At 49.8% G+C, this 26,704-nt stretch overlaps 1 protein-coding gene across 1 annotated transcript in view; it reads left to right on the top strand.

Moving 5' to 3' along the window:
• The first annotated feature begins 6,393 nt into the window (after window positions 1–6,393).
• Window positions 6,394–26,704, top strand: part of Fignl2 (fidgetin like 2) — a 23,217-nt gene continuing 2,906 nt past the window's right edge. Inside the window, exons 1-2 of the mRNA XM_015493466.2 lie at window positions 6,394–7,424; window positions 26,177–26,697. Of these exons, the coding sequence (XP_015348952.2) occupies window positions 7,316–7,424; window positions 26,177–26,697 (630 nt within the window). The 5' untranslated portion in view covers window positions 6,394–7,315. The remainder of the gene's footprint in view (window positions 7,425–26,176; window positions 26,698–26,704) is intronic.

Raw genomic sequence — 26,704 nt, 5'->3', positions numbered from 1 at the left:
GAGGCGGGTGGGGGTCCTGCCTGCGGGGGAGCCGGGGCCCGCCCCTTGTCCGGCCACCCCCACTGCCCAGTCCCGCTCCCGGCCGCGGTGGCCGCAGCAGCTGCAGCAGCAGTGGTTCCAGGATCGGTGAGCCGCCGCTGCCCCCCAGCCCCGGCCAGTCGCCCTCGGCCCGCTCCCCGCCCCGGTCCCGAGCCGGACGCCCCCCAGGCCGCGCACACTCACCTAGGACCAGGCCGGGATGCCGAGGTACGCGTCGCGGGCCCGGGCGGGGGCAGGCGCGGGAGCGCGCGGGCGGGCCGGGGTCAGGGGGTGGTGACTGTTCGGTCAGGGTGTCCGGAGCTTTGTCCGCGGGCGCAGGGCCGTGCGAGGGCCAGCGAGGGCGGGGGATGCGGGTCGCGGGGTTCAACTAAGCGGAGGTCGGAGGGCAAGGCCGGCAAGAGACCCGAGCGGGTGCGTGGGAGCCCAGGGTCACTTCCCGGGGGGAGGGGGCGGGCACCGTAGGGGCTAGCCGCTGGGGCAGCCGACGGGCACCCGTTTGGCCGTCCTCTCTGGTGTCGAGGCTGCAGGGATAGCAAGCAGCCTGCTCTGGGGAGGTTGGGGGGTAGGGGGCAAAAGCCAAGATTTGTGGGTTCGGGTCCCAGAGGATCCTGCGGCCGGAGCCCGAGGGCTGGCCCGCAGGCCCCTCCCACTCCGTCAGGTCTTTGTCCAGCGGCCCCTGAGTGTGTGGGAGGGGGTGGGGGCTGGGTTACTGGCCCGGAGATTCCCCAGCATGGTGACGGGGCAGTGACAGGAGACTGAGGCTACTTCGGATCCCCGCGCTCCTAATGCCCAGGCTCTTCATTTCTTCTCTCTGGTCCGGGAGAGCAGAGCCCCATCTCAGGGTTAGGGTGTTACACGAAGCTGCCCTTACAGTCACGTAGGGCTCCTGGCTACAAGGGAGACCCCAACTTTCTCTAGAGAGTCCCTTAAACTTCCCCACTTTAAGAGCCCTCTCCTGGTCTACACAGATTCCCATGCTAGACGCCTCCAATACTGAGGGTCCTCTGCAGAGTATTGGACACCCCACTAGGCGCTCAGAAATGCTGATCCCTTGCCGGTCCGCTCCGGTTCGGTGTCCCTTCTGACTGAAGGCCTGAGAAGGGGTCTGCGCGGGGTAGAGTGCTGGCGGCCTGCAGCCTGCACCCCGCGGCGGCCTGGAGCGCAGGGGTGGGTGGACGGGTGGGTGGGCTGTTAAAGGGACCGTCACTAAATCAGGATTAGGCAGTGGGGCTGTCAGGCTGCCGGCCTTGTCTCCATGGCTACCTAATTTGGAGGAGAATAGAGGACGGAAGAATGTTTGTGTTGTAGTCCGTCCGCACGGGCTGCAGCGGCGGAGCGAGCTTTTGCCCTCCGCCCCGCAGCGAGGAGTGGGGACCCGGTTCCAGTCCCACTCAGGGCTTAACGGCATTCAGTTACTGTGTCTTTCTTAGAGTTGCCCAGTCATTAGAATGGGCCGGGAGATGCCGCAGTCCCAAGACCTCTGACCCCGCAAAGGGAGTCCCGAATCCTCCCAGAGACAAATCCGAACCCCCTGAGCATCCTTCTGGAATCGGTCTTTTCCCCGAGCCTCCTAAGCCAGGAGCAAACGCCGTTCTTTGCTATGCCTCAGCCCCCAAGGACCCTATTTTGACCGCTCGCGCTGCGGGGCTGTGGCGACCCAACAGCTGGGTGCGGGTACCCTGCTGCTGGAGAGCTGTTGGGGGCAGGGGGTGGGGCGGGACTTCCTGGGGTGGGCGAGAAAAGGGGCGGAGCTTGCCGGGTGGCTGTGCTCCACTGTGTGACAGGTCTCATAAATCCCCCCTTTCCCATATTTAACACCATTTCATTTATTTCCACTTGATTCCATTGGTGTCCGCAGCAGCCAGAAAGTGACCTTATAACCTTGCTGTGATATCTCCTGGGGGAAGTCCTTGTGGGCCATGTAGCCGAGGGAGTTGCTCCTGGTGAGACCCAGATTTCACCAGTCCTCAGGGGTCCTCCATCTCCCCAGGAGAAGAGGGTGCTGAAGGACACAAGGATAAGTTGAGCCTACAATTCTTTGACTGATATGGTGGTGGGCTGGGGTGAGGATCCCGATTGGACAATTCCAGTACACAACCCCAGGGAGGTAGGGGAGCCAGCACCATGTCCCACAGCCCTTTCCTGTGTTCCTCCTGGTCATACATGGCCAAGCTTTTTATGGATCAAGAATCCCCTCCCCTTCCCTGACTGGGCTGCAGCTTTATTGCTGAGATCCCAGACTCTCCACGCAATTTCACGCCTCTCTGCCTTTGCTCCTGCTGTTCCCTCAGCCAAATGTCTTCCCCATTGTCCCTGTCTTGCCACAACCTCCTCATTCTTCAAGGCCCAGATCAGATGCCACACTTCCTCAAGTCTAATCTCCCCAGAACCTCCAGCTCCCCTCACTTTTGCCTCCCTTGTGGTCCCCTAGCCCTGCACCTGTGCTCCCTTCTGCTTTTGTGTCTGTATTGCCTTGGGAAGGACAGAGGTAGAGCATGTATTCCCTTTGCCCCCTGCCCCCACAGGGCTTGGTACCCTGTGAATGCTCCATAAATATCTGTTGGCTGAGTAAAAGGAGTTTCCTAAGGGCATGTAGCCAGGCAGCTTACAAAGCATGGAATCTGACCACTTCAGGTAAATAGCTTTGCCCTCCTGGGTGGTGAAGACCCCTTGGGTGGGTCTCCTCCTTCTCTTCCCCCTCCTGCTCCTGCTCCTTTTCTTCCCCCTCTTCCTCCTTCTTGATGGCCCTCCCCACCCCCCAAGTCTGGGGAGGACTTTGCCCCTTCTCTTCCCCACAGACCAGCATTCTTTCCCTGCCATTATCATCCTGTTAAACAGAGAGGCCAGTCAGGATCCATATGGATCACATTAACAATTGCTTATTATCTGGACCAAGACTCCCCCACTCTCCACCCCCAGCTCCTCCTGTTGCTGTTGTTGGACCCTTAGGAGCCCAGCTTCCCTCCCCCTCCCCCAGTCAGCTGAGGAGGGCAAGGGACAGGCTGGTCTCCCTCACCCTCCCTAAGCCTTCGAGCAGAACTTTGCCTCTTCTTGATTTGGCAGTAAATGACTCCTTTACTCTATTTAATGAAAACCAGTTTCCTCACAGGAGCATGGCTCAGTGATGTTCCAAGGGCTGCATCCAGAAGAAGTGAATTCAAGGCCCTGATGCACCTGTGGTCCATTGCATTGAGAGTCTCTGCCTGCCATGAGACAGAGGCCATGGGGGGGAGAGGGGGCATGAGACACATATTTGGGGTATACTTGAATCTTATGAAATTCTAGCCTTGGGATGGCCCTGCTCTCTTTTGTGGGCTGGAGGCCTAATCAAGGAAATCAGGGCAGAGACCCCTGCAAGACTGTGTGGCACTGGATACCAGGCTTTCCTATAATCAAAGATGTAAGAAATGGGGCTAGGGTGTAGCTCAGTGGTAGACAGGGTACTGCTAAGCCCTGGGTTTAATCTCCAGCACCAACAAAACAGAACAAAACAAACAGTCTGGGATCTCATAACTTTTTTTTTTTTTTAATTTACAGAGCCCTCGGAGAGACAATAAAATCCGTCCCCAGAAAGATGCACTGCCATTAAGCTACATGGCAGGCTTTGCATTCTCCTTTAGAGGGTTCTTGAACCCTTTGAAGCTTAGAGGGACCCTATATTCAGGAACCCTTCCCATAGTCCAGACCAATCTGAGGTGCTGAAGGCAGAGTCTGGCTTGCAACCCAGGTCTTCTGACCTCTACACTCAGTGCTTGCTCCATACCTTTGATAACTGGCAGGGGAACAGCATGAGCCACAGAGCCACAGGCAGGTGATGGAGATGCTGGGCCAGACTTCAAGGGTTCTCACTGCCTGGGTCAAGGTCTAGGCTGGTCATCTCATTTCTGACTGTGTGGTCTGGAAAGAGGCTGTCCTGGGATTGTTTTGTTTTTGGGTCCACTTGTCTCCAGGAATAAGGTTGAGTGGCAAGAAAGCCTAGCTCTTCTTGGAGCATTTCCATAAGGATCTTGGCAACTTAATTAACACTTTTATAGCACTTATTAAACAATCTCTGTCCTCTTTGTGAAGTGAGACTAAGAATGGTGTCATAAGCCTCATAGAAGATTAAATGAGACAGGTGCTGGGAGACAGTTCAGATCTTGAATGACCAGGTCATTTGAGAAACAGCCTTACATGATGTTGAGATGGGCCCCAGTTTCAGTTTGCCCCTTGTCTCTGCAGCATACCCTCAACCTCTAATGATTTGCTCAGTGACACAGAGCACAGAGATTCCAGAGAGCCAACTTCCATTGCAAGAGTAAGGAGAAGTGGAAGAGGGTGTGTGCATAGGTTCTGACCTGCAGCAGGGCCTGCCTACACCACCCTTGAAATTCCCTCCAAAGTAGAGTCAGAGCAGAGATGGGAGTTCCGGAGATAGAAGAGAGGAGAGTCAGCTTGGCTCCCTGGAGGAATCTGGGGGGTGGAAATAGAACTTTCTCTGTGCTCTCTCACTGCCTAGACAGTCTCAGGCCATCTGGTCCCCACCCCAGTGCTGGGATTAGTCAGGGATATGATGAAGAAGCTGCATTTTACTCTCAATTAACCTGTGCTGCCTACTGTGTCTCAGTCTGTACAAGGTGCTCGGTGTACCTCATTCAGGCTCTAGATGATGCCCATCCAGGGTTGGGATTCTTGGGTTCCTGGCACTCCCCATGTACTTACTGGGCACCTATGTACCAGGCCCTAAGTTGGGGCTTTCATACCTGGGGTCTCAATTAACAAGCCTCAGTCTCCTATATGGTCTGGGAGTGCTGGCAGATACCCCCAGCCCTGGTGTTGCTCTGTCAAGTGCACCTAGCATGATTTGTGGCTTCTAGGCCCTGGATATTTTAAACAGCCATTTATCCAACAAACAGTGTTATTATTATTATTTTAAAATATTTTTTAGGGGGCTGGGGCTATAGCTCAGTGGTAAAGTGCTTGTCTGGCATGTATGAGGCACTGGGTTCGATCCTCAGCACCACATAAAAATAAATAAAGATACTGTGTGTTCATCTACAAATAAATAAATATTTAAAAATTTTTTTAGTGGTAGATGGACATAATACCTTTATTTATTTATCTTTATGTGGTGCTGAGGATCGAACCCAGTGCCTCAAATATTCTAGGCAAGTGTTCTACCACTGAGCCACAACCCCATCCCCACATTATTATTATTATTTTTTTAATATTTTTCTTAGTTGTAGATGGACACAATATTATTATTTATTTATTTTTATATGGTGCTGAGGCTCGAACCCAGTATCTCATGCGTGCGAGGCAAGTGCCCTACCACTGAGCCACAACCCCAGCACCCCCATTATTTTTTCAACATACTGCTTTCAAGATGTTGGGAGCCAAAGGTATAGGCTACATTTTTTGGACCACTGTCCCTATGTGCCCTGAGAAGAAGGGTGCCACTGAGGTCATGTGAGCTGGGTGTGATACTCAGAGGTGGGGAAAGTGTATGGGATAGTTGAAGAGACAAGCTGTGAGGCGGGAGGCCAGCTACTTGAGGAGGAGTCTTGAAGAGATCATTTTCCCTGGGAGGCAATGTTGATAGGAATTACCAGGAAACTGGGACAAGGGCCACCGCTTAGGAAGAGTTCACCTGCAGCTGATTGTCCTATTTGAATCTTGGATAGTCAAGAGTCTGTGGGGCTAGGAGTGGGAGGTGTTCCTTCCAGGTTAGTAGGGAAAGAAAACTGGTAGATTTAGATTATACTGTCCCCTTCCTACCCGTACCCTGCACCATGGGACTCCATCCCCACCCAGTCTGTGTGTCTGCTTTTGCTGGAGCATTAACTCTGACCACCAGGAGAAATTGCCCCTCAAAGAGATAGTGGTTCATGTGTGGCAGGACATCTTAGTCCATTTTCTGCTACTATAACAGATACCACAAACTGTGGTAATTCATAAAAAAATAAATAAATAAAACAGAAGTTTATTTGACTCATGGTTCTGAAGGATGTGAAATCCAGAAGCATGGTGCTAGCATCTGGTGAGGGCTTTGTGCTGTGTCATAACATGGTGGAAAGGTAAAGGGTGTGTACTGAGACAGAGAGGAAATCTTACCGAACTCACCCTTTGTGTGTGTGTGTGTGCGTGTGGTACTAGGATTGAACCCAGGGGTGCTCTGAGTTACATTTTTATTTTCATTTATTTTTTTGAGCCCTTTTTAAAATTTTTTTTAATATTTATATTTTAGTTTTCAGTGGACGCAACATCTTTATTTTTTATTTTTATGTGGTGCTTAGGATCGAACCCGGGTCACGCCCATGCGAGGCGAGTGCTCTACTGCTGAGCCACAATCCTAGCCCCTTGAGTCCTTTTATTTTAATTATTTTTTTAAAATTTTGAGACATGGTCTTGCTAAGTTGCTGAGGCTGGCCTTGAATTTGTGATCCTGCCTCAGCTTCACAAAGTGGCTGGGATTACAGGCATGCATCAATCACATGTCTGGCTCAAACTTACACTTTTACCAGCAGCTCACTTCACTGATAACTAACCCACTCCTGCCAAAACAGCATTATTCCATTCTTAAGGACAGAACCCTCATGACTTAATCACTTCTTAAAGGTCCCGTGTCTTAATTTTGTCACAATGGCAATTAAATTTCAGCATGAATTTTGGAGGGGCCACTCACACCATAGAACTGGACCTTCATTTTTCTAGGAAGGGGCTTCTTTTCAAGGCAGATCATATCCTGTGGGGGAAGGACACTCTTTCATCACCATCTTCCATACTGTAGTTCTCTTCAGGCCTGAGTTTTGGGGTCTGAGCCCCTCATGGAGAAAGCTGGAACTGCCTTAATAGGGTGGAGAAAGCAGTGGGGAGTGGGGGTGCGGAGGTCAGGTGTTCTATTTGGGACTTGTTGCAGTATCCATTAGGCATCCACATGGGGATGACCCCTGAAAACTTCAGAGGAGGGGAAGAGCCCTGCCTGGGAGAGCCCTCCCAGTAAAGACAGCCTCTGATGCTGAATGCTCCTTCAGATGGTGAGCTTAGCACTTGTAGAGACAACCCACAGGTCCAGACAGAACCAAGTCCTTCTGTGAAGCCAAAAGTCTTTCATGGGGGTTTGCATCTATTGAGGAAGGTGAGGAGAAGGAGTGTGTGTGTGTGTGTGGTGGTGGTGGGGGCTACACTGCCTCTACCTGACAGTGCTTTGACTTTCTCTCCTTGAGAACATCTCTCCCAGTTTCTGGGCCTCTGGCTGCCCTGTCTCTGATAGATCAATTTTCCTTTGAATGTGGTGATGACTGTAGCCAGTCTGTTTTTTTTTTTTTCAGTTATAGGTGGACACGATGTCTTTATTTTACTTTATGTGGTGCTGAGGATCAAACTCAGTTCCTCACACATGCTAGGTGAGTACTCTACTGCTGAGCCGCAACCCCAGCCCAGAGTCTGGGGTTTTAACCTGGAGGCCAGAGCCCCTCAAACCTGGGCAACGACTTACTTTCCCATGAGAACAACTTGAATGTGCTAAGCTCTGGGGTTTGAGATTAAAAATGGAAGAGGGATCAATGGAGGAAAGCTAAAGGGAGTCAGGAGAGGTTGATGAGAAGGGTGGAAAACAACAGATACCCCCATTTTTATAGCTGTTAAATGAGAACAATATCATCTGCTTTTCATGTGGAAGGCAGAGAAGCCACTGGAGCCAGACTCTCCAGGCAGGTAGCACTTTGTCCTAGCTTGGTGATGTAGAAAGTGTTTCCTCATCTCTCACATGCCAGTAATGTCCCTGGGTTCTTTTTTTTAAATATTTATTTTTGAGATATAGGTGGACACAGTATCTTTACTTTATGTGGTGCTGAGGATCGAACCCAGTGCCTCACACATGCCAGGCCAATTCTCTACCCCTGAGTCACAACTCCAGCCCCCTCCCCCTTGGTTCTCTTAAAGGTTAAATGACTGTTGTGTGTGATGCAGGGCATGTGTCTGGTACCCTCCCTGCTTCTCCTTTCTCTGTCCCTGTGGCCCTGCAGGTGTGGGGGCCACCCCCTTGAGGACAGCCCTGTCCACTCACACCCAGGTAGACTGGCCAAGCTACATAACTGAGTGACTCAGTTCATCACTCCCAGGTCTGGGAAGTGGACAGGAGGGGCTGAGGTAGCTGCTGAGGCAGCCCCTGAGGATGCCTGGGTGGGCTGCCTGCACCTGTCTCCCCTGCTTTGGTCAGGCTGGCCTTGTGAGGCGTGTCTCTCACCCATTCCATGCACAGGGATGGGGGCATATTTGAAACCATAAAAGTCAGTCACCCAAACATTAAACTTAAGCCTTTTGGAGGCCACATGCCACCCAAATGGACACAAGGTGACCTGGGTTCTGGCTGGGTGGAGGGTAATGTGGGGCCTTAGAGGAGACCCTAGTCTTTGGAGCTGAGACCTGAGGTCCATTACTGCTGAGAAGTTCACAGTTAGAACTATAGTCCAATGTTCCTCATTCCTTTTTTAGGTGCACGTTTTTATTTTATACACTAGGAAAGTATTTTTGAAAACAAGCCACAGGTTTCCCAACTGTGAAGGGGGCTTATGCCTTATATCTGACAAAGAGCTCTGACCTTGTTGTCCAGCTTGAGCTCATGTAGGATCAAGTCCTAGGGGAAGATGAGTCACAGGTGCAGACTCATGAGGGGTCCTGTAAGATTCTTCTTGCTCAGTCCCAGATAGCAATGATGCTTCAGCTAGTAGAACAATAGGCATCAGCCTCCTTTAATGGGCACCTGTGTCCACCTCATACATTAGCTCTTTTGAGTCCCCCAACATCCTGGCTCATGGCTGTGCTACTATCTCCATGAGAGAGTGAGGAATTGAGAGCTGGAGGGGAGCTGACTTCAGATGTTGGTAGAGCACAGGCCTTAACTGCAAGTCCTTGACCACAGTGAAGCAGCACAGTATTATAGGCGTGTGAAGCTCAGTGGTAGATCATGTGCTTAGTATGCTAGAGGCCTTGGATTCAATCCCCAGCCCCACCCTCACAGGTCAATTCAGAGGATTGGTTTACTGGATACCAAAATCCAAGGATGCTCAAATCCCTTATATAAAATGGAGTAATATTGGGCTGGGGATATAACTCAGTTGGTAGAGTGCTTGCCTTACATGCACAACGTCCTGGGTTCGATCCCCAGCACCACAAAAGTAAAATAAAATGGGGTAATATTTGCATAGAACCTACCCACATCTTCCTCTATACTTTATATCATCTCTATAGATTTTTTACAATACCTAATACAAAGTAAGTACTATGCAAATAGTTACAATGTATTGTTTATGGACTATGACAAGAAAAAAGTCTGCACATGTTCAAAACAGATGCAAATTTTTTTCCTTGAAAATTATCAACCTGTAGTTGGTTGAATCTGACGATGAAGAACCAGCAGATCCAGAGGGCCAACTAAACTGAAGCCAGTTATTACTGTTATAGAATAGTAAATATCAGCCTTGCTCCAGCCCTGCTCTTCCTAGCTCTCTGTATCAGGGAGGTTAGTGTGGGAGGGAAAGGACTAGGTGGAAGGAGAACAGAAAGGGGTGCTGGGCTGGAGACCGGTTTATGCAGAGGTGCAGAGGCAGGGGTGGCCAAGCAGGCAAGGGAAATTAAAGCTCAGTTTAACAAGTAATATCACTCTCAATAAGTGACAGGATAGAGGTGCTAAGGACTTGCTCTGGTCACTAAAAAGGGAGCCAGCAACAACCTCTGAGTCAAAGTGACATGAACATCCTGAGAGACCCCCAGCTGGAGAATGGAGGAGAAGGCATTCTGGGCAGAGAGACCAGATAGAGCAAAGTCCTGGCAGCAGGAACATGTATGGCCCAGAGTATGGAGTGATGTGGCTGGGGGGTAGGATTGGCAGGGCCTGAGGCAGGAAAGGTGAACACACTGACTACATCTGGGGCCACACTAAGGGGTTAGCCTCCCCTCTGCTGGTGGTGGGAGGTTGGTTCTGTGTTTGGGTGGGCAAGTGGACCTCCCTAGCAGCTAGGCATAAGGGTTGGAAAGAGAGAGCAGAGGCAGGGAGTTCAGATGTGGAGCAATTGTGATGGATCATTTCAGAGAGAATGTCAAAGGAACTGGGAGACCAGCTGGATGGGTGGTGCTGCAGGTGGAGATGTTGGGGCTTCAGAGTTTCCAACTTAGGTGGACTCCGGTGGGAGAAGGCAGAGATGTTTCCTGGGCATGTTGAGTCTGAGGTCTCTGTGGACAAATTCTCACCTAGATTCCTAAATCTCCTCTTAAGACTCCCAGGGACAAAGAAAAATGGGGCTCAGGATAAAGATGAGGGCATCAGGGGCTCTCAAAAGGACCTGAATTAGGGGCACGTGACCTTGCGTGGGCAGTTTCTAAGTGACAGAAGTAGAGGTGTGGAAGGGCCCTGGGGCTCCTCCTTCTATTGGCAGAGAAACTGGTGAGAAATGATGTCCAAGGACACAAGTCAGAGAGGCCAGGGATAAGGGTAGGATGTCCTGGGAAGCTGTGATTTGGGACTCAGACTCAGTAATAGTCAGAGGGTCAGGGCAAGGGAGGGAGCACTCAAGGGTGGTTCTCTTCTGGGATCTAGCAAGCAGCTTGGAAGAAATCTCCTTGGAGTTGTTTTTCAAAACTGTTCAATCCTCTGGTACAGGAAAGTACCCCACCTGCAGGGCTTTACTAGGCTGAAGCACCTAGCCATCCATCCAGGAACCCACCATGCCCCAGGTCCTGTCCTGCTGTCCTGTCCCAGCCCTGGCCTACTCCAGCTAGTCTTGGAAGTACTCTCAGGTCAGCCTGTGAGGGGGTTGCTGTCCATTTCACACTGGAGGAAACAGAGATGCTTGTCCCACACCTCAGGGGTTGATTCCATGGTCAGTGCTCCCTTCTTGAAACAACTAATCAGGAGCTGTGGGAGGGAGGAACAGGCCTGTGACCTTCAGATGGTCCCTAGGTTTTCTAGTGGGCTCAAAGACCCTGTAGCCTTGGGTCAGTCTTTTTTTTTTTTGGGGGGGCGGTGTGTGGTACCAATGCACTTGGCCACTGAACCACATACCCAGCCCTATTTTGTATTTTATTTAGAGACAGGGTCTCACTGAGTTGCTTAGTTCCTTGCTTTTGCTGAGGCTGGCTTTGAATTCGGGATTCTCCTGTCTCAGCCTCCTGGAGGAGCCGGAGGAGGAGGAGCCAGAGGAGCCGCCCAGATTACCACCTGGCCCAGCTCTGGGTCAGTCTTTCTAATTGGCCCTCAGGCACCTGCCTTACTCTAGTCCACAGTGGATCCAGGCAGTACTGGGATGCTGAGAGCAGCTAGTGAAGGGAAGGAGAGGGAGAGGGAGAAGAGTGTGTTCCACTGTGGAATGGGCTCACATGATAATCCCCCTCCCATAGAGGAGAACAAACTCCAGTCCAGTGCTCAATGGCCTTCGGAAAATAGCCCAGGCCTTCCCTTCCAGCTCACAGGAAGCCCAGAGATAGAGTTATACTTAGTCCCTTTTTGCCCTTTCCCCAGCGCCCAGGGGTCATTCTCTCCCTAACCTGCTGCAACAGTAGCTCAAGTAGAGTGAGAAGAGGGGTGTGGCAGGGTAGGGTGGACTGTGCTGCCCTGGAAGCAGCCTCAGCCCCAGACTCATTTTACCTGGCCTGGGTGAAAACTTCTGAGCTTCTGGCTGCTCTGGCACCCCTCTCCAGCAGTCATGAGAAAGAAGGAAAATCAGTCCAGCTAATCCTCCCTGAGTATAATGGCTGGCTGATTGCCCCAGTGGACTCTGTCCCACCCTGAGACACACACATATACTATTTGGTTTAAAAGAGAATGCTTAGCTTGGGTTGATGGTATACCCCTGTAATCCCAAAAGACCAAGGTAGGAGGATCGAAAGTTTGAGGTCAGCCTGGGCAATTTAATGAAACTCTGTCTCAAAAAAATAAAACAAAAAGAGCGGTGGGGATGTAGCTCAGTGGTAGAGTGCCCTGGGATTCAATCCCCAGTATTGGGGTGGGGAGAGAGAAAGAGAGAGAATGAACGAGTACTATGCTTGTTAAACAGAATGGCTTTCTCTTGTGTGAATGTGGGCAGGGTGTAGACAAATTTGTTTCTTTTGGGGAAAGGGCAGGGGTAATAACTAGGCTGTTCTCCCTACTTGGCTTTTACAGGGAGATGGTTGGGGCTAGGAGACCTGTCTCCCACCTCCCTGTGTTCCTGGGCATTGGCTAGCCTCCTCTGGGCAGATTGTGTCTGGGGAAGACAGGACTTAGAGCATCCCTCTGCAGCTCAGCAGGGACTGCACTAGGAGGAGGGTCAAGGGAGAATAGGGCTGGCCATTGGGAAAAGGGGGCGGGGAGGAGAGTAGGCTTCAGAGCTGGAAAAGTGATTAGCAGCTCTGGCTGGGCAAGCTTGAGAGGAAAAGAAAAAAAAAAGGAAGGAAGTAAGAAAGAAAGAAAGAAAAAAGAGCTGTGAAGCTGTGATTCACCAGGGTAGACCAGGGTGGCTGCCAGGTTGGAGCATCTCCCTAGAGCAGCAGCCAGATCACAGCGGGCACAGGCAGATCTCTAAACCCTTGGGGTAAGATGGAGTCTGTGTGAACTGTTGGGAAACCTGTGTCCTGTGTCTAGTTCTCAGCTCCCCAAGACCTTCTGTAAGAGTGGGGGAGGTCTGGGAGCCATCCGTAACCTCCTGGGGTAGTAGATAGTCTGTTTGATCAGTGAGTGTGCAAATCAGGATTTTATGGATCGCTTATTCACTGCTGGAGCTGGGGCCCCCAAATTCCTCTGTGCCCCAGAATGTTTAATCTAGTCCTCAGCTTCTCCCTGGGAGGCCTGGAGAAGTACAGCTCTCCATCCCTCCTGCTGAGGCTCTTCCCAAGGCCCCAGGCTTTGTCAGTCGCAGGTTGAGCGATTCAAATGTGCTAATACACTCCCTGGGGGCCACTGGACTGTAGGCCTTGCCCTTCAGAGCTGTGATTGGCCAGAGAGATCATGGGAGGGGGCTCATGGTAGCAGCTGGGAGTGTGTGTGTGTGTGTGTGTGTGTGTATGCACACATGCTTGCATGCACAAGAGCCTATTTGAGGGGAGGGGGTTTAGAGGGTGTCCACCTTGCTCAGACCACTGGGCAGAGACAAAGGCTCTTCATCTAACCTGGAACAAGGATTAAAGGCAGAATGAGCTGTGTCCCTACCTGGTCAAGCTGGTTAGGGAGCCCACCTGTCCATCTTTACATCTTGACATGGTGGGGCTTAGACAACGTGTATTGAATGGATGGATGGATGAGTGACCACACACGAGTGACATTTTTAACTGGGATATTTTTAAGCTGGAATAATCCAGCTCCTACATATTCCTAAATCACCTCCAAAGATTCCTCAGTATCTCCCTCCCCTCACTGAGATTTGCTTTAGCCCAGGCCTTGTCAGACATCAAGACAGGACATGAGGGACTGTCCAGGCCTCAGGGGACACAGCTGTGACCCCTGGAATCTGTTACCCTTGAGATTGCTTTCACTGTGGTCACATTTCGCCCTCTGCCAGCCCCCATCTGTCCTTGGGATTTGATGAGGATGAGGATGGTAGGCAGGATGGGGGAGGGGTGCTGAGCAGCTGATGGGGGAGGGAAGCACAGCCTGGAGGGCCAGATGACAAACTGCCCTGTCCTACCTTCCTCCCCCTGCTGTCCTGCCTGCCCCTCCCCTCCCCAGGCAGGCCAGACAGGCTGGACTGGTGGGGAGAGGGTTGGCCCAGCAAGGCCACCCTCCCTGCCCTGGATCTTGGGGAAGCTGGAGTGCAGTGTAGCTGTAAACTGTCAGGGGAGCTGAAGGAATACAGTCTAAATTGTGAAGAAGTCCAGCTGAGGCCCGAGACTCCAGTGCAGCTCCAGAGAGAGGAGTTGTAGTAGGACATCAGAGTGTACTAGGTTAGGTGTCAGAAAATACCCTGGCTGCAAAGTGGAGCCCTAGTTGGGAATATATTGAGCAGCACCCTCCAGTAGAACTTACTGCAGTGATGGAAATGTTCTGTGTTGCCACGGCTGCACTTGACTATTGAGCATGTGGAATGTGGCTACCATTACTGATAAATTGAATTTTAATTTTACTAAGTTTTAATGAATCAAAATGTAACTATTCACTTGTGACTAGTGGCTGCCATTTGGACAGTACAGGATTAGAGGGTGTGTTGATGGGTTTAAGCAAAACCCTTGGGTGAAGTGCCACCCCTGCCCCTTTCTGGCTAGGTGGCCTTGGGCAGGACCCTTCCCACATTATATTCCTTCCTCTCTGTGTTGGGCTGCCCCAAATGGAACTGCTGTGTGTTCATTGCAGTTAAGGGATTATCTGTTCCTTAGTGGCTGAGCTGCTCTTAAGAGGCCCTAGGCTACAGGGACATGAGCAGTCCACAGTGGGGAGAGGTAGCTGTATGCCCCTAGAATTTGAGGCATTTTAGGAAATGTCCTTCAGGATGCCAGTCCAAGAAGGTTTCCTGGAAGAGGGAACCAGGCAGAGTTGGAGCTGAGCAGTAGGGGATGAGTGGGTGGCTATGCCTGAGAGCCTAGCCCTGAGGACCTGCTTATTCTGAGCCTGAATAAGAATACCTCGATCAAGGTGGAGTGGGGAGAGGCTGACAGAATGGCTGAGTCCCACTTCCCTCTTACCAGCTGTTACTGAATTGGAAGAATCACTCCACCTCCCTGAGCCTCCATTTCCTCTTCTGTAAAATGGGGAGAGAATGCCTATCTAGCAGAGAAGAGTTGAATGATAATTATCAAAGTTCTTTGTAGATGTTAGAAGGCTGGGAGGGTGTAGGGTCCCTGGCCTGGCCTCTCAAGATGACAACAGATGGTCATAGGTTGGCTGTGGCCCTGACCGGGGACCCAGGCAGGGATTTCTTTGCTGTCCCCTCCCCCCAGCATGTGCGTGTGTACACACACAGCCCAGATGGGGGCCTTGGCCAGCTTTGCTTGGGCTGACCTCCTGCTGTTTGGCATTTGACATATGAGGAGGCTAGGGCCAATGTGCCCCCCACACCCCCATCCCAGAGAGGAGCCGAGCTGGCGGGAGGCCTTACTACCTCCAGGAAGCAGGATCCCAAGGGCCCTGATCTCTTTACCATGTGTCCCAGGCTTTTGATGGGAATTCCATTGCCCCTTTTGTCCTCTCCACAGAGGCCTGAGGGAGTGAGGAACAGAAGGAGGGAGATGATGATAATAATAATTTTAAAAGGAGGCCAGGTGGGGTCCTGGGGAGCTGGGACAAGTTCATTTGGGCTCCAGCCAGGTCAGGGCTGAGCAGTTTGCTCTGTTGTTCATAGACACAAACTTCCCTTCCCTCCCGGCACCTCTCTCTGTCCATTCCTGAGGTAATTCCCTGGCTTCCCCTCTTGTTACCCTCACTGTCACATGTGGGCTTAACTTGAGTCACTCTGAATGTTTTCTTGATTTGGACACAGAGGCAGTTTCATGCCTTTTTGCTCCATCCATCCATCATCCATCCATCTATCCAACAGTCTGCCATGCACTGTTCTGTGTGCTTGGAGTTTAACAGTGAACAAAATAATATTCCTGCTCTTGTGGAACTTTCTAGGGGGTACATAGATAAGAAAGCACCAAATAGGTCAGATTAGGGGCTGGGGATATATTTCAGTTGGTAGAGTGCTTGCCTTGCATGCACTAGGCCCTGGGTTCAATCCCCAGCAATACGAAAAACAAAAACAAATAGGTCAGATTAGGATGAGTGCTACAGAAACAGTGTCTGAGGTGACAGTTGAGCAGAGACCTGAGATAAGTGAGCTCTGGGAATGTTCCAGGCACAGTGCAGCAAAGGCGAGCACCCTGGGGTTGGAGTGAACAGGGTATGGTAGAAGATACAGGGAGGCCAGTGTGGCTGAAAGAAACAGAAAAGCCAGGGAGAATAATGGCAAGTGAGGCCAGAGGGGTCTTTTAACTTGAGTGAGGTGGAAGCCACCAAAATTTCTGAGTGGAAGAATCACATGGTCAGACATGTTTTCAAGGGGTACCTACCTGGCTACTGTGTTAAGAACAGAAAATGGGAAACAATGTAGAAATGGGGAGGTATGCTGGGCATAGTGGCACACACCTGTAATCCCAGTGGTTTGGGAGGCTGAGGCAGGAGGATCAAGAGTTCAAAGCCAGCCTCAGCAAAAGTGAGGTGCTAAGCAACTCAGTGAGACCCTGTCTCTAAATAAAATAGATGGGGATGTGGCTCAGTGATTGAGTGTCTCTGAGTTAAATCCCCAGTACCCCTCAAAAATAAAAAGAAGTGGGGAGGCACAATTGGAGGCCTCTGTGATTACCCAGGTGAGAGGGGGCCCTGAGGTGGTGAGGTTTCATTCTGCATAAACATTTGGAAGCTGGGGCCTATTGGATTTGTTAGTCTAAAGTGTGAAAGAGAAATTAAGGATGACCCCAAAGTTTCTGTATGAGTAAATAGATAGGATGAAGCTGCCATTTCCTATGATAGGGAAGACTGAGGAGGGTTAGGTTGCGGGCGTGGTGAAGCAGATATTTGATTTTTGGATATGTAAAATATGCCAATTAAGTGTTGGAGTGGAGATGTCAAGAAGAAAGTTGGGTGGACAGTGTGGAGTGCAGGGAAGAAATCTAGGCTGCAGAACCATGTCTAGGAAATGTCAACACCCAGGTGATGGTCAAAGCTGAAAGACTGGATGAGATCTTCCAAGGAACTGCCTGGAGAGGGAATGGAGGACTGCAGGAGCTAGCCTGGGCTTGGGGGTCTGGAGTACTTAAGAGCAGAGGGAGGGGCAGGAGCTTGGGCAGCCAAAGAGGCCGAGGAGTAGGAAACAGGCAGTCAGGAGAGCAGGTGGTCCTGGTGTCCCTAAGGGGGGGCGGTGACTTTCTGAGGGAGATGAGTCAGAACAATGAGGACCATGAAGAGGTGTAGGCCGGTGGAGTTCTGGATGCAAATGCCTGGTTGATTTCAGGGGAAATAAAAGAAGAGGGATCATAAATAATATAGGCAACTATTACACTTTTTTGGGGGGCGGGTAGTGGTGATAGGTAAGGTAAAAAGCAGGCAGAGAATGTAGTTGGAGGGAGACTAAGAATATTGTAGGCTTTTTTACTCCCTCAAAGTGGAAAAATAACAGCATACTTGTGGGCTGATGAGGACTCAGTAGAGGGGGAAATTGACCCTGCTGGACAGAGGAAATTTGAGGGGACACTGTCCCTGAGTGTTGAAAGCAGAGGGGATCAGGGTGCAAGAGGAAGCACATAGACAGTTCATCTGTCCTGTGTTCTTGCTGACAAGAGGGACTTTCACCAGCTTCCCCAAGAAGGTGAGGGGTCAGTTAGAGCTGGAGTGGCCAGGAACGGTACATGAAGGAAGATGGACTTGCTGTAGGCTTTGAAGGATGGGAAAGACTTAGTTGGCAGAGGAAGGGCACATCAGGTGGGCAGCATTGAGTGAGCAAAGCATGTTGTAAGCCATAAATATATACAATTTTTGGTTGTCAATTTAAAATTAAAACTTTAAAACAAAATGCATGTATTGCCCTGAAAAATAGACAACTGTTGATTTCTAGGCAATAAGGAATCACAGTAATAGAACTGACAGATTGTTTTTCAAGTTCACATAGCTAGAAAAAAGAAAGAATTCTGGAAGTTCTGAGATGGTTGAGGCCCTAAATGAGCAGGGCAATTTTTCATGCTTTTTGGGGATCTGTGTGCATTCCCTTAGGTCCTCATGGGGAGGAAAGCCGGCTTGCACTGCTTTTTTTTTTTTTAAGAGAGAGAGAGAATTTTTTAATATTTATTTTTTAGTTTTTCGGTGGATACAACATCTTTATTTTATTTTATTTTTATGTGGTGCTGAGGATCAAACCCAGCGCCCCGCACATGCCAGACGATCGATCGTGCTACCGCTTGAGCCACATCCCCAGCCCCGCTTGCACTGTTTTGTTGGGCTGGTTCCCCCTCAACAAAGGATCAGAAAGGCCTGTGATGTTCTCAGCCAGTAAATATAGAACAAGCATCTTGCCCAAACACATGTGGAGAATCATTCCAGCAATTTCCACCTGTCCTGACCATTCCCACTCCTCAGCTTATGGCTTGTATCCCCCATCCTCTTCTTTCCATGCCCCTTCCTCAGCGCTTCTTCATTATTTCTCTAGCCATGGAGTAAGGTTAAGAACTGGGAAGGAGAGTGTCAGATCTTATGCCCCCTCAGGGGTCTGCTCTTCAGTTGGCATGTGTGCCTGGCCACAGCCTGTGTAGGTGGGAAAATTTGTGGCATAGGGGGAAGAGATCCCTGTTCTGAGTCAAGCTTTGCCTTCCGAGAGGTGAGTGATCTTGGACTAGCCACATCTCACTATTATCATCTGCACTTAGGTGGAGGGTGGTGGGGACTTAATGAGAGAACTGGCTTGGGTGCCAGGCTTCCTGTCAGCTCTGCTCCTTGTACTCTCCAAGCTGGGACTTTAAGTCCATACACATATTGCTTCCCTCTTCCCAGATCTATTTCAGGTGCTTCCCTGATTCCCCAGCCCCAAGTAGCCTGAACTTCCAGAATTCTTTCTTTTTCTTTTCTAGCTATATGAACTTAAAAAAACAATTTATCAATTCTATTACTGTGATGCCTCATTAGCTGAAAATCAGCAGTTGTCTATTTTTCAAAACTGCATTTTGTTTTAAAATTGGCAACTAACATTGTATATATTTATGGTGTACAACATGCTTTGCTATGCTTTATTATTTGTGTACACTGCTGTATGACTAAGTGACTAAATCAAACTTGTTAACATATGCATAACCTCAAGTACTTATTGTTTGTGGTGAAAACATTTAAGATCTACTCTCTTAGCAATTTTCAAGTATACATTATTAGCTATAGTCACCATGAAGGACAATAGAACTCTTGAACTTATTTCTCCTAACTCAAACTTTTGGCCTACGTCTCCCCAACCCTCCTTTCTCCTTTAAGACCTTCCTTTCTTTGTTTCCTCCCCTCTCTTCCTCCCTCTCTCTCCCCTTCCTTTCTTATGGACCACATCTACTTTATCTGACCTGTTAGCTGATCAGGTTCATGAACATGGGTTGCAGTTTGATCCAATCTCTGCCTAACAGCTGGCACACAGTGGCTAGCATCTGAAGGTATCACAAAAGTGCTGGAGGCTGCAAGACAGTGCACCTGCAGAAAATGGGCTGCAGCCCTGAAGCCACAGTTTTGTGGCTCTCTCTCTAGCATCCTTTGCTCATTCCTAGACACGCACTGAGCCCCATCCATGCAAAGCCCTGTGCCAGGTCCCAGAACATTTCCCAGACAGGGTTCTGTGCGGGAGGGCTGTTCTCTGGCCTAGGACTGGGGGGAAGAGTTTCCTGTGTGGTAGGTGCAAGGGCTGTGGCAGGTGACCAGTCCTCCAGAGTCTTGTCACTCTCTGTCTCCTCTCATAGTAGTGAGGGGGGGGGTTGGCACGAGAGGCAAAGTCCAGAGGAGGGGCACAGCCCTGTTCAAGCTTTGCCAGGGGCTGGAGACCCCCCAGGGCATCAGTTGTAAGCAGTGGACCAAAAAAACAAAACAAAACAAAACAAAACAAAAAAAACCCTGTGACAAAAGGCCTGTGGGAGCCTCTGTGAATAGATTAATGAGATCTCCATACGGAGGCCCCACAATGGGATTCTCCACTCCAGCCCCTTTGTCCCAGGCTGAGATAATGGAAGCTTGCCCAGAAGGGCAGCATCGGCCCCTTCTCCACACAGGCATGGAGCCGCCATCCAGCTGCCCCTCCTCTACCCTGCCCCCACATCCTGTTTGCCCAGTCCTCTTACTTCCCTGTGGGTAATGGAATCCAGAATCAAAGAATTTCTGAAGCTCCAGATGGGGTCTTAAAGGGTTGGAGGGAGGTGTAGACATTGTGTTGTGGGAGCCCTTTCCAACCCTACCATGTATAAAATTTATTTAAATTTTTAAGAACACTTTAGGGTTCTAGTGAAAAAGTTTGAGGTCTACCCATCTAAACCACTGGTCTTAGCTGACTTGATGAAGAAAGTGAAGCTTAATGAGGTTAGGTGTCTTGCTTGTGGTCACAGTGGATAGCTCAGTGTCTGCCGCCACAGGGTGTCAGAGTGGGGCAGGGGTGGAGTGTCTCTAGCCTATGTCAGGCCTGATGCCCAGGAGCATCACAGGGATAAGAGGGGCACTCACAGGATCTGTGGGCAGTGAGACCTCAGGGATGTAACAGAGGGTGTATGGGAATCAGTGCAGAAGGGTTTGGGTAGGTTGTGAAGGCTGAGTCACTGCTCAGCAATCCTGGAAGACTTCCTAAGAATGAGAGGGGTTTTAGGCATCATTTTACTCTTACATTCAGTAATTCTACAACTATTTATTAATTGCCTGTAAGTTTGAAGGGCTGCCCTCCGTGGGTATAGCAAAGTGAGGCTCCCAGACTGGGTAGTCATGGAAAAAGCATTTTCTTCTCAGAGTCCCAGCTACCATTAGGAAAGGCCACAAAACCCAAGTAAGGAGTTGTGTGCCTGGGCCAGGGCTGTGTGTTGTCATCTGATGGCAAATTCACAGGGAAAGGGACCATCATATGTGGGCTGTTTGGCCAGGAAAAGACACATATTCTTCTGCCTAGTTCGAAGGATAAATATCTAGTGCTAGGCTGCTTCTCAGGCCCCAATGTCATAGTGAGTGTTGCTGTCATGGCCTCATGCTTTTCTCTGGTTGCAGAAGCAAAGGGCTGGATGGACTAAGTGTTAGGGTTCTGGCCTCTGACTCCTGTCTCTAACTGTGGCAAAGTTGTGTGACATAGAAAATATATTAGTCTCTCTATACCTCAGCCTTCTTATCTGTTGAAAGGGGATTATAAAACATCTGTCTCAGGACTAATAAGACAGGTAAAGAATAGAAAAGAGGCTGTTCCATCTCTGGTGTGTGGATGCTGGGAAAATGGCATGAGAATGGGCCTGACATCAGAGCCGGAAGGAACCTACCTCACAGAACCTTTCAGCTCCACTTCCTCCAAAGGGAAGTGACTGTTCAGTCACTCAGCAAAGTTGGGGCTACTGCTTGGGCTGTTTGTATACTACATACCCTACACTGGACTGCATTCTTTGCACCCATTATCTGTTTAAAGCTCATAGCCATTCTGCCTGGCAATGATTATACCCTTTAACAGAGGGGTCTAGTGAGATCAGGGAACCTGCCTATATAGTGTCTGGGACTGGCTTCATTCAAATAAGACTTCCTGATTCAAAGCCCACACTTTTCCCGAAGTCCCAGGGTCTTGCCTCACCTCCAGTCAACTGATCTAGAGTTATGCAGTGAGGTCTGTGAGCCTAGAAGGGAGGCTGGGGGTCCCTCTCCTGGGAAGACCCCCTCTTAGAGGGCACAGGAGGCAAAGTACCAGGTAATTGAGGGCTGGGGAGGTCTGTGAGAAGCAAGAGGGCTGTAAAATGCAGGGCAGGGGACAGCATTCTCCAACCCAGGCTGGCACACAGGAGGAAGGCAACACCATGGTGTGCCTGGGTCTGTTAGGAAGCACCTGAGACTGTACTCTGGTGTGCATGTACATATGTGCCAGGCACACACACGTATGTGAGCATGTGGGCCTACAGCTGTCTACACTTCTGCACACTGGTGTATATGAACTCAGCAAGCCAGTGCTCTCAGCCTGTATACAGCTGAGACAGCCTTGCTTTTTTCCCTTTGGTTGGACCTGGCCCTTGGGTAGTTGAATTCTGACCAGATCTTTGTTCTTTCAGGGAAATGCAGGGCTCTGGAACTGAGTAGCAGAAGTTAGATAACTGAAAGGACGTGTAGCAAATGCCATATTGCTACTTGTAGATAATGGTGCACCAAAGAATGAGGAAGAGGGAAAGAGAAAGGCTGGTAGCTAGTGGGGAACCCACAGTCAAGAAAAGTCATTTTGAAGATGGGAAAGAATTACACTTGCCATGGGGAGGAAGCAGGGTGGAGGAATAACTGATGGGGCAAGGTCCCAGCCTAGGCAGGAGAAAACCAAGGGCTGGGGTAGGTGGACCATCAGGCCTTCTGGTCTACACAAAGTGGACAGATGTAGATAAAGGTGAAAAAAAGTGTGTGGGGGGGCTAGTGATCCCCACTCTCCCCGGGCTAAAATGGGAAGAAAATGATCCTGAGAAGTATCTGAGAAGACTCAGGGTAGTGAACAAATGGTGTGGATGAAATGTCAGTGACTAGGTCCCCTCTGGAGAGGGGCTGAGTCCTGGAGAAAAGAGAGGTCTGAAGCTGGGAGGGCAGGTGTGGAGGACTGGAGGTAGGTTCTTGGGGTCCCATTTCTGAAATGGAGTGATTCCCAGTGATGACCAGGGTGAGTGCTTGGTGGTGGGGGTAGGGATTTGAGTGAAGACTTCTAGAGGCCAGGGCAGACGCTGGTGAGAGGGAGCTGGCCCAAGTCTTTGGGGAACCAGGGGATGAAGGACACCACATGGCACCAAGAAAGGGGAAGAGAGGGTCTGGTAGGTGGGAGAGGAAATGGGTGTGAGTAGAACTAGGTCCAGGGCCTTTGTAACTGTGTCTGTGTCTTCTAGGAAGGGGTCTCTTTTCCCCAGCTTTGGGTAAATGCTATTGTCAAAGGTAAATCTCACTGTACCATATTTATAATTAAGGAGCCAAGGCACAGATAGCAGTAAAGTGGGGAGGGGAATACCACAAAAACCAAAAATTAGGTTTGGACTTGATGTAATAACAGTACTTGCAATTTTTTTTTTTTTTTTTGGTACCAGGACACTTAACCACTGAGCCACATCCCCGCCCTTTTATTTATTTTTTAAATATTTTAAATTGTAGATGGACACAATACCTTTATTTTATTTTTTAATTTTTTAAATGTGATGTTGGGGATCGAACCCAGTGCCTCATGCATGCTAGGCAAGCACTCTACCACTGAACCACAACCTCAGACCCCAACCCTTTTTGAGACAGGGTTTTACTTTGTTGCTTAGAGCCTTGCTAAGCTGCTGAGGATGGCCTTGAACTTGTGATCCTCCAGCTTTAGCCTCCCAGTTGCTAGGATTACAGGGGTACACCACTGTGTCTTGCATTTTTGTATGACTTTTATGTTACCTTACATGACCCTACAACCAGAACCACTTGTGATTTTTTTTTTTTTTTTTTGGTGGTATTAGGGATAGAGCCCAGAGGTGCTCTACCATGGAGCTACATCCTCCATCCTTTCCATTTATTTATTTATTTATTTATTTATTTTAAAGATAGAGTGAGAGAGGGAGGGGGGAGAGAGAGAGAGAATTTTTAATATTTATTTTTTAGTTTTCAGTGGATACAACATCTTTGTTTTGTATGTGGTGCTGAGGATCGAACCTGGGCCGCACGCATGCCAGGCGAGCGCGCTACCGCTTGAGCCACATCCCCAGCCCCCATCCTTTCCATTTATTTATTTATTTATGGTATCTGGGATTGAACTCAGGGGCACTCAACTACTGAGCCATATCCCAGCCCTACTTTGTATTTTATTTAGAGACAGGGTCTCACTAAGTTGCTTAGCGCCTAGCCATTGCCGAGAGCTGGTTCTGAACTCTCGATCCTACAGCTTTAGCCTCTCGAGCTGCTTGGATTACAGGCATTCACCACCATTCCCAGCTCATTTATTTATTAGATAGGGTGTCACTAAGTTGCTTAAGATGGCTTCAAGTTTGTGATCCTCCTGCTTCAGCCTCCAGAGTTGTTGGGATTACAGGCCATTTGATTTTTGATGTTCTAGGAAGTTGCCCATTTGACACCAGATAACAGCTCTGATCTTTGGAGACCCCTTCTCACCAAGAGCTGGGAAAATGTCCACTGTCCACTGCCACACACACACACACACACACACACACACACACACACTCAGCTCTGTCAGTCTCTGTTCTTCCCTCCTGCCTTTGGTGGCCAATGTTACTCCTCACACGGGAACAAAGCAACCTCTAGAACTTAAATTTACCTTCCCTTTAAAGCTTTAGTATCTATTGCTCACGCCTTCCCTAGGGTACTAGCTATGACAGTAAATCATTTTATTTTCAAAGACTGTCTTCTGCAATTGATGTCAGTTCATAGCCACAGTAGTAAGAATTAACAGAGTTAGTGTGCTATCAACCAGCTGCTGCAAGTTGGGCCAAAGGTGAGGAATCTGAGACTTGACTATTTTCAGCCTCTTCTACCATTCCCCCACATTCAAGCCTCTGGTGACTTAACCACTTTTTGGTGCTCTCTTTAGGCTCACAATGTACGGGCGGCGGTTGTGCATTGCATAGGAGCCTTTCTTCTCCTTTTTTTTCTTTTGTGGTGCTGGGCAAGCACTCTACCAACTGAGCTATATCCCCAGCCTGGGAGCCTTTCTTTTAAGAGGGCACAATTCACACCACAGACATTGTAGATCTGTAGATTTATTATGACAAATTTCCAGAGGGTATCAGTGAAGAGCCTTGAGGAATGGATTAGGACATATGAGGTAGCTGAGTTCTGAATTTCTCGTTCTTTTGAAATGGGGTCTCACTAGGTTACCCAGGCTGGTCTTGAACTCCTGGGCTCAGGCACTCCCCCTGCCTCTGCCTCTCAGTGTTGGGACTAGAGGAGAGTGCCACTGCACCCAGCCAGCCCTAGTTTTCTAAATGAATACACCTTTGAAGGTGTTGGTCCTCTAATTTGGGATGCACCACTCCCTCCAGCCTGTCTGATCAACTTGGTCTCTTACCCTTCCAAGTCCAGTAAAGACACCAACTCCTTGGTGAGGCCTTTTCAATTAGGTGTGATATGCTGTCCTGGCCCTAAAGCCCCTAGCACACACTTTTTCTCACTTCCAGAGGATGTTGCCTGTTCTTCCACCTGGCCGAACCATGCTATTCATTTTTCAGTCTTGCCACATGCCTAGCAAAACACTTAACATTTGCTCAATAAAAATTGCTGAAGAGGGGTTGAAGGAGTAGCTCAGAGCACCTGTCTAGCATGCATGAGGCCCTGGGTGCATTCTGTCTTTGAAAGCTTATCCTAGGATCAGGTTGACTCATTGGAGCCAAGTGCCTGGACAATGCTGTTTCTCGGGGATTGGATTCTTCTACCAGTGTTTGGTTTGTGCCTTTACTTGTATTATAAGACAGTATGTGAAACAGCCTTGGAACTTGTCTGCTCTGTTATGGCACAGATGTCAAGAAGGACCTTGTTTATTACATCTCAGATCTGCTTCCCTAGGTCCACAAATAAAAGTTCCAGGATCCCTATGCCAGCAACACTTTTACTTTTTTTGAGGAATGGTGTTTTTATTTTGCAAAGTCAGTCTATTCACATCTCTCTTTATTTGGTGACTGGGAAGCTAAAAGACAAATTTGTGATCCACTTTCTATGATGTGCACTGCTGTGTACTCAGCTTCCCCATCTTCTCCAGAGTATTTATATTCTAAATAATAGTTCTGTTGTGGCGAGACATTTTGGGCAAGAGGTAGGTGGCAGCACCTGAGCTGGGTCCACAGCCATTATATACAATCAGATCTGGAAGTTAGTGCTCTGACTTCAATAGGCAGAGGCTGAAAGAAAGCAAGTGGCAAGGAATTGAATGCTCCTGGGCCAGCCAGTTGGGTTCCCAGGGACAACCATGAAGCACTGTCACATCCTCTGACCTCAGGTCCAAAGGGAGCCTTGAAATCTCAGGGAAGGAAGGCTGAGGCAAGGAGAGCATTTAGGAATTAAACTGCTGGGTCAGTAGGCCAGGAACCCTTGGCAGGTCTCACTCATCTTTACATAATTCTAGTGCATCTGCAGCAGTCATCACATAGTGGGTGAGCAGTAAGCACCTGTTAACTGAGCTCCACCTGGGTTTGACACTTCCCAGTTCCTAACGCTTCACTTCATGAGGTTTGAAAGTATGGACCATGTGTCCTACTGAAGGCATGGCTGGTGTAACCAGGACAAAATAGTATCCATTGCCTACAGAGGGAAGCAGGGACCAACCAAGTTGTTTCCAGATCCCTCTTGGCTCTGAGAAAAATAGTCTCAGATAATCCCGGGTCAGAAGGGTATTTGGTGCCTGAAGGAAGGATGCCCAGCACAGTGTAGGTGAGAGGGTAGATGCTGGGAGTCTAGCCATAAGTAGTAGTAGTTGAGTCCTCCTAGGCCCTGCAGGACCTCACCCGCTGCTCCTCTCCCACTTGTCTGCAGCTCTGTCGAAGATGCACTGGACACCGGAACACGCCCAGCCCCTCAACCAGTGGCCAGAGCAGCATTTGGATGTCTCCTCCACCACCCCATCACCAGCCCACAAGTTGGAGTTGCCCCCGGGGGGTCGACAACGCTGCCACTATGCTTGGGCACACGACGACATTTCTGCCCTCACTGCTTCCAATCTCCTCAAGCGGTATGCAGAGAAGTACTCGGGGGTCCTGGACTCACCGTACGAGCGCCCTTCCCTGGGCGGCTACGGGGACACCGCCTTCCTCAATGGTGCCAAGGGAGAGCCGGAGCCCTGGCCCGGGCCAGACCCACCCTATCCCTTGGCCTCACTCCACGAAGGCCTCCCGGGAACCAAGTCCGGAGGTGGGGGCGGTTCCGGGGGCCTTGGGGGCTCCCCGGTTCTAGCAGGGAACCTGTCTGAACCCCTATATGCCGGCAACGCGTGCGGAGGCCCGTCGGCGGCGCCCGAGTACGCTGCGGGCTACGGCGGAGGTTACCTGGCGCCAGGCTACTGTG

Source organism: Marmota marmota, unplaced genomic scaffold (assembly GCF_001458135.2).
Source record: "Marmota marmota marmota unplaced genomic scaffold, marMar, whole genome shotgun sequence".
In the NCBI taxonomy this organism is placed as follows: domain Eukaryota; kingdom Metazoa; phylum Chordata; class Mammalia; order Rodentia; family Sciuridae; genus Marmota; species Marmota marmota.
This window is presented reverse-complemented; position numbering and strand designations above follow the sequence as displayed.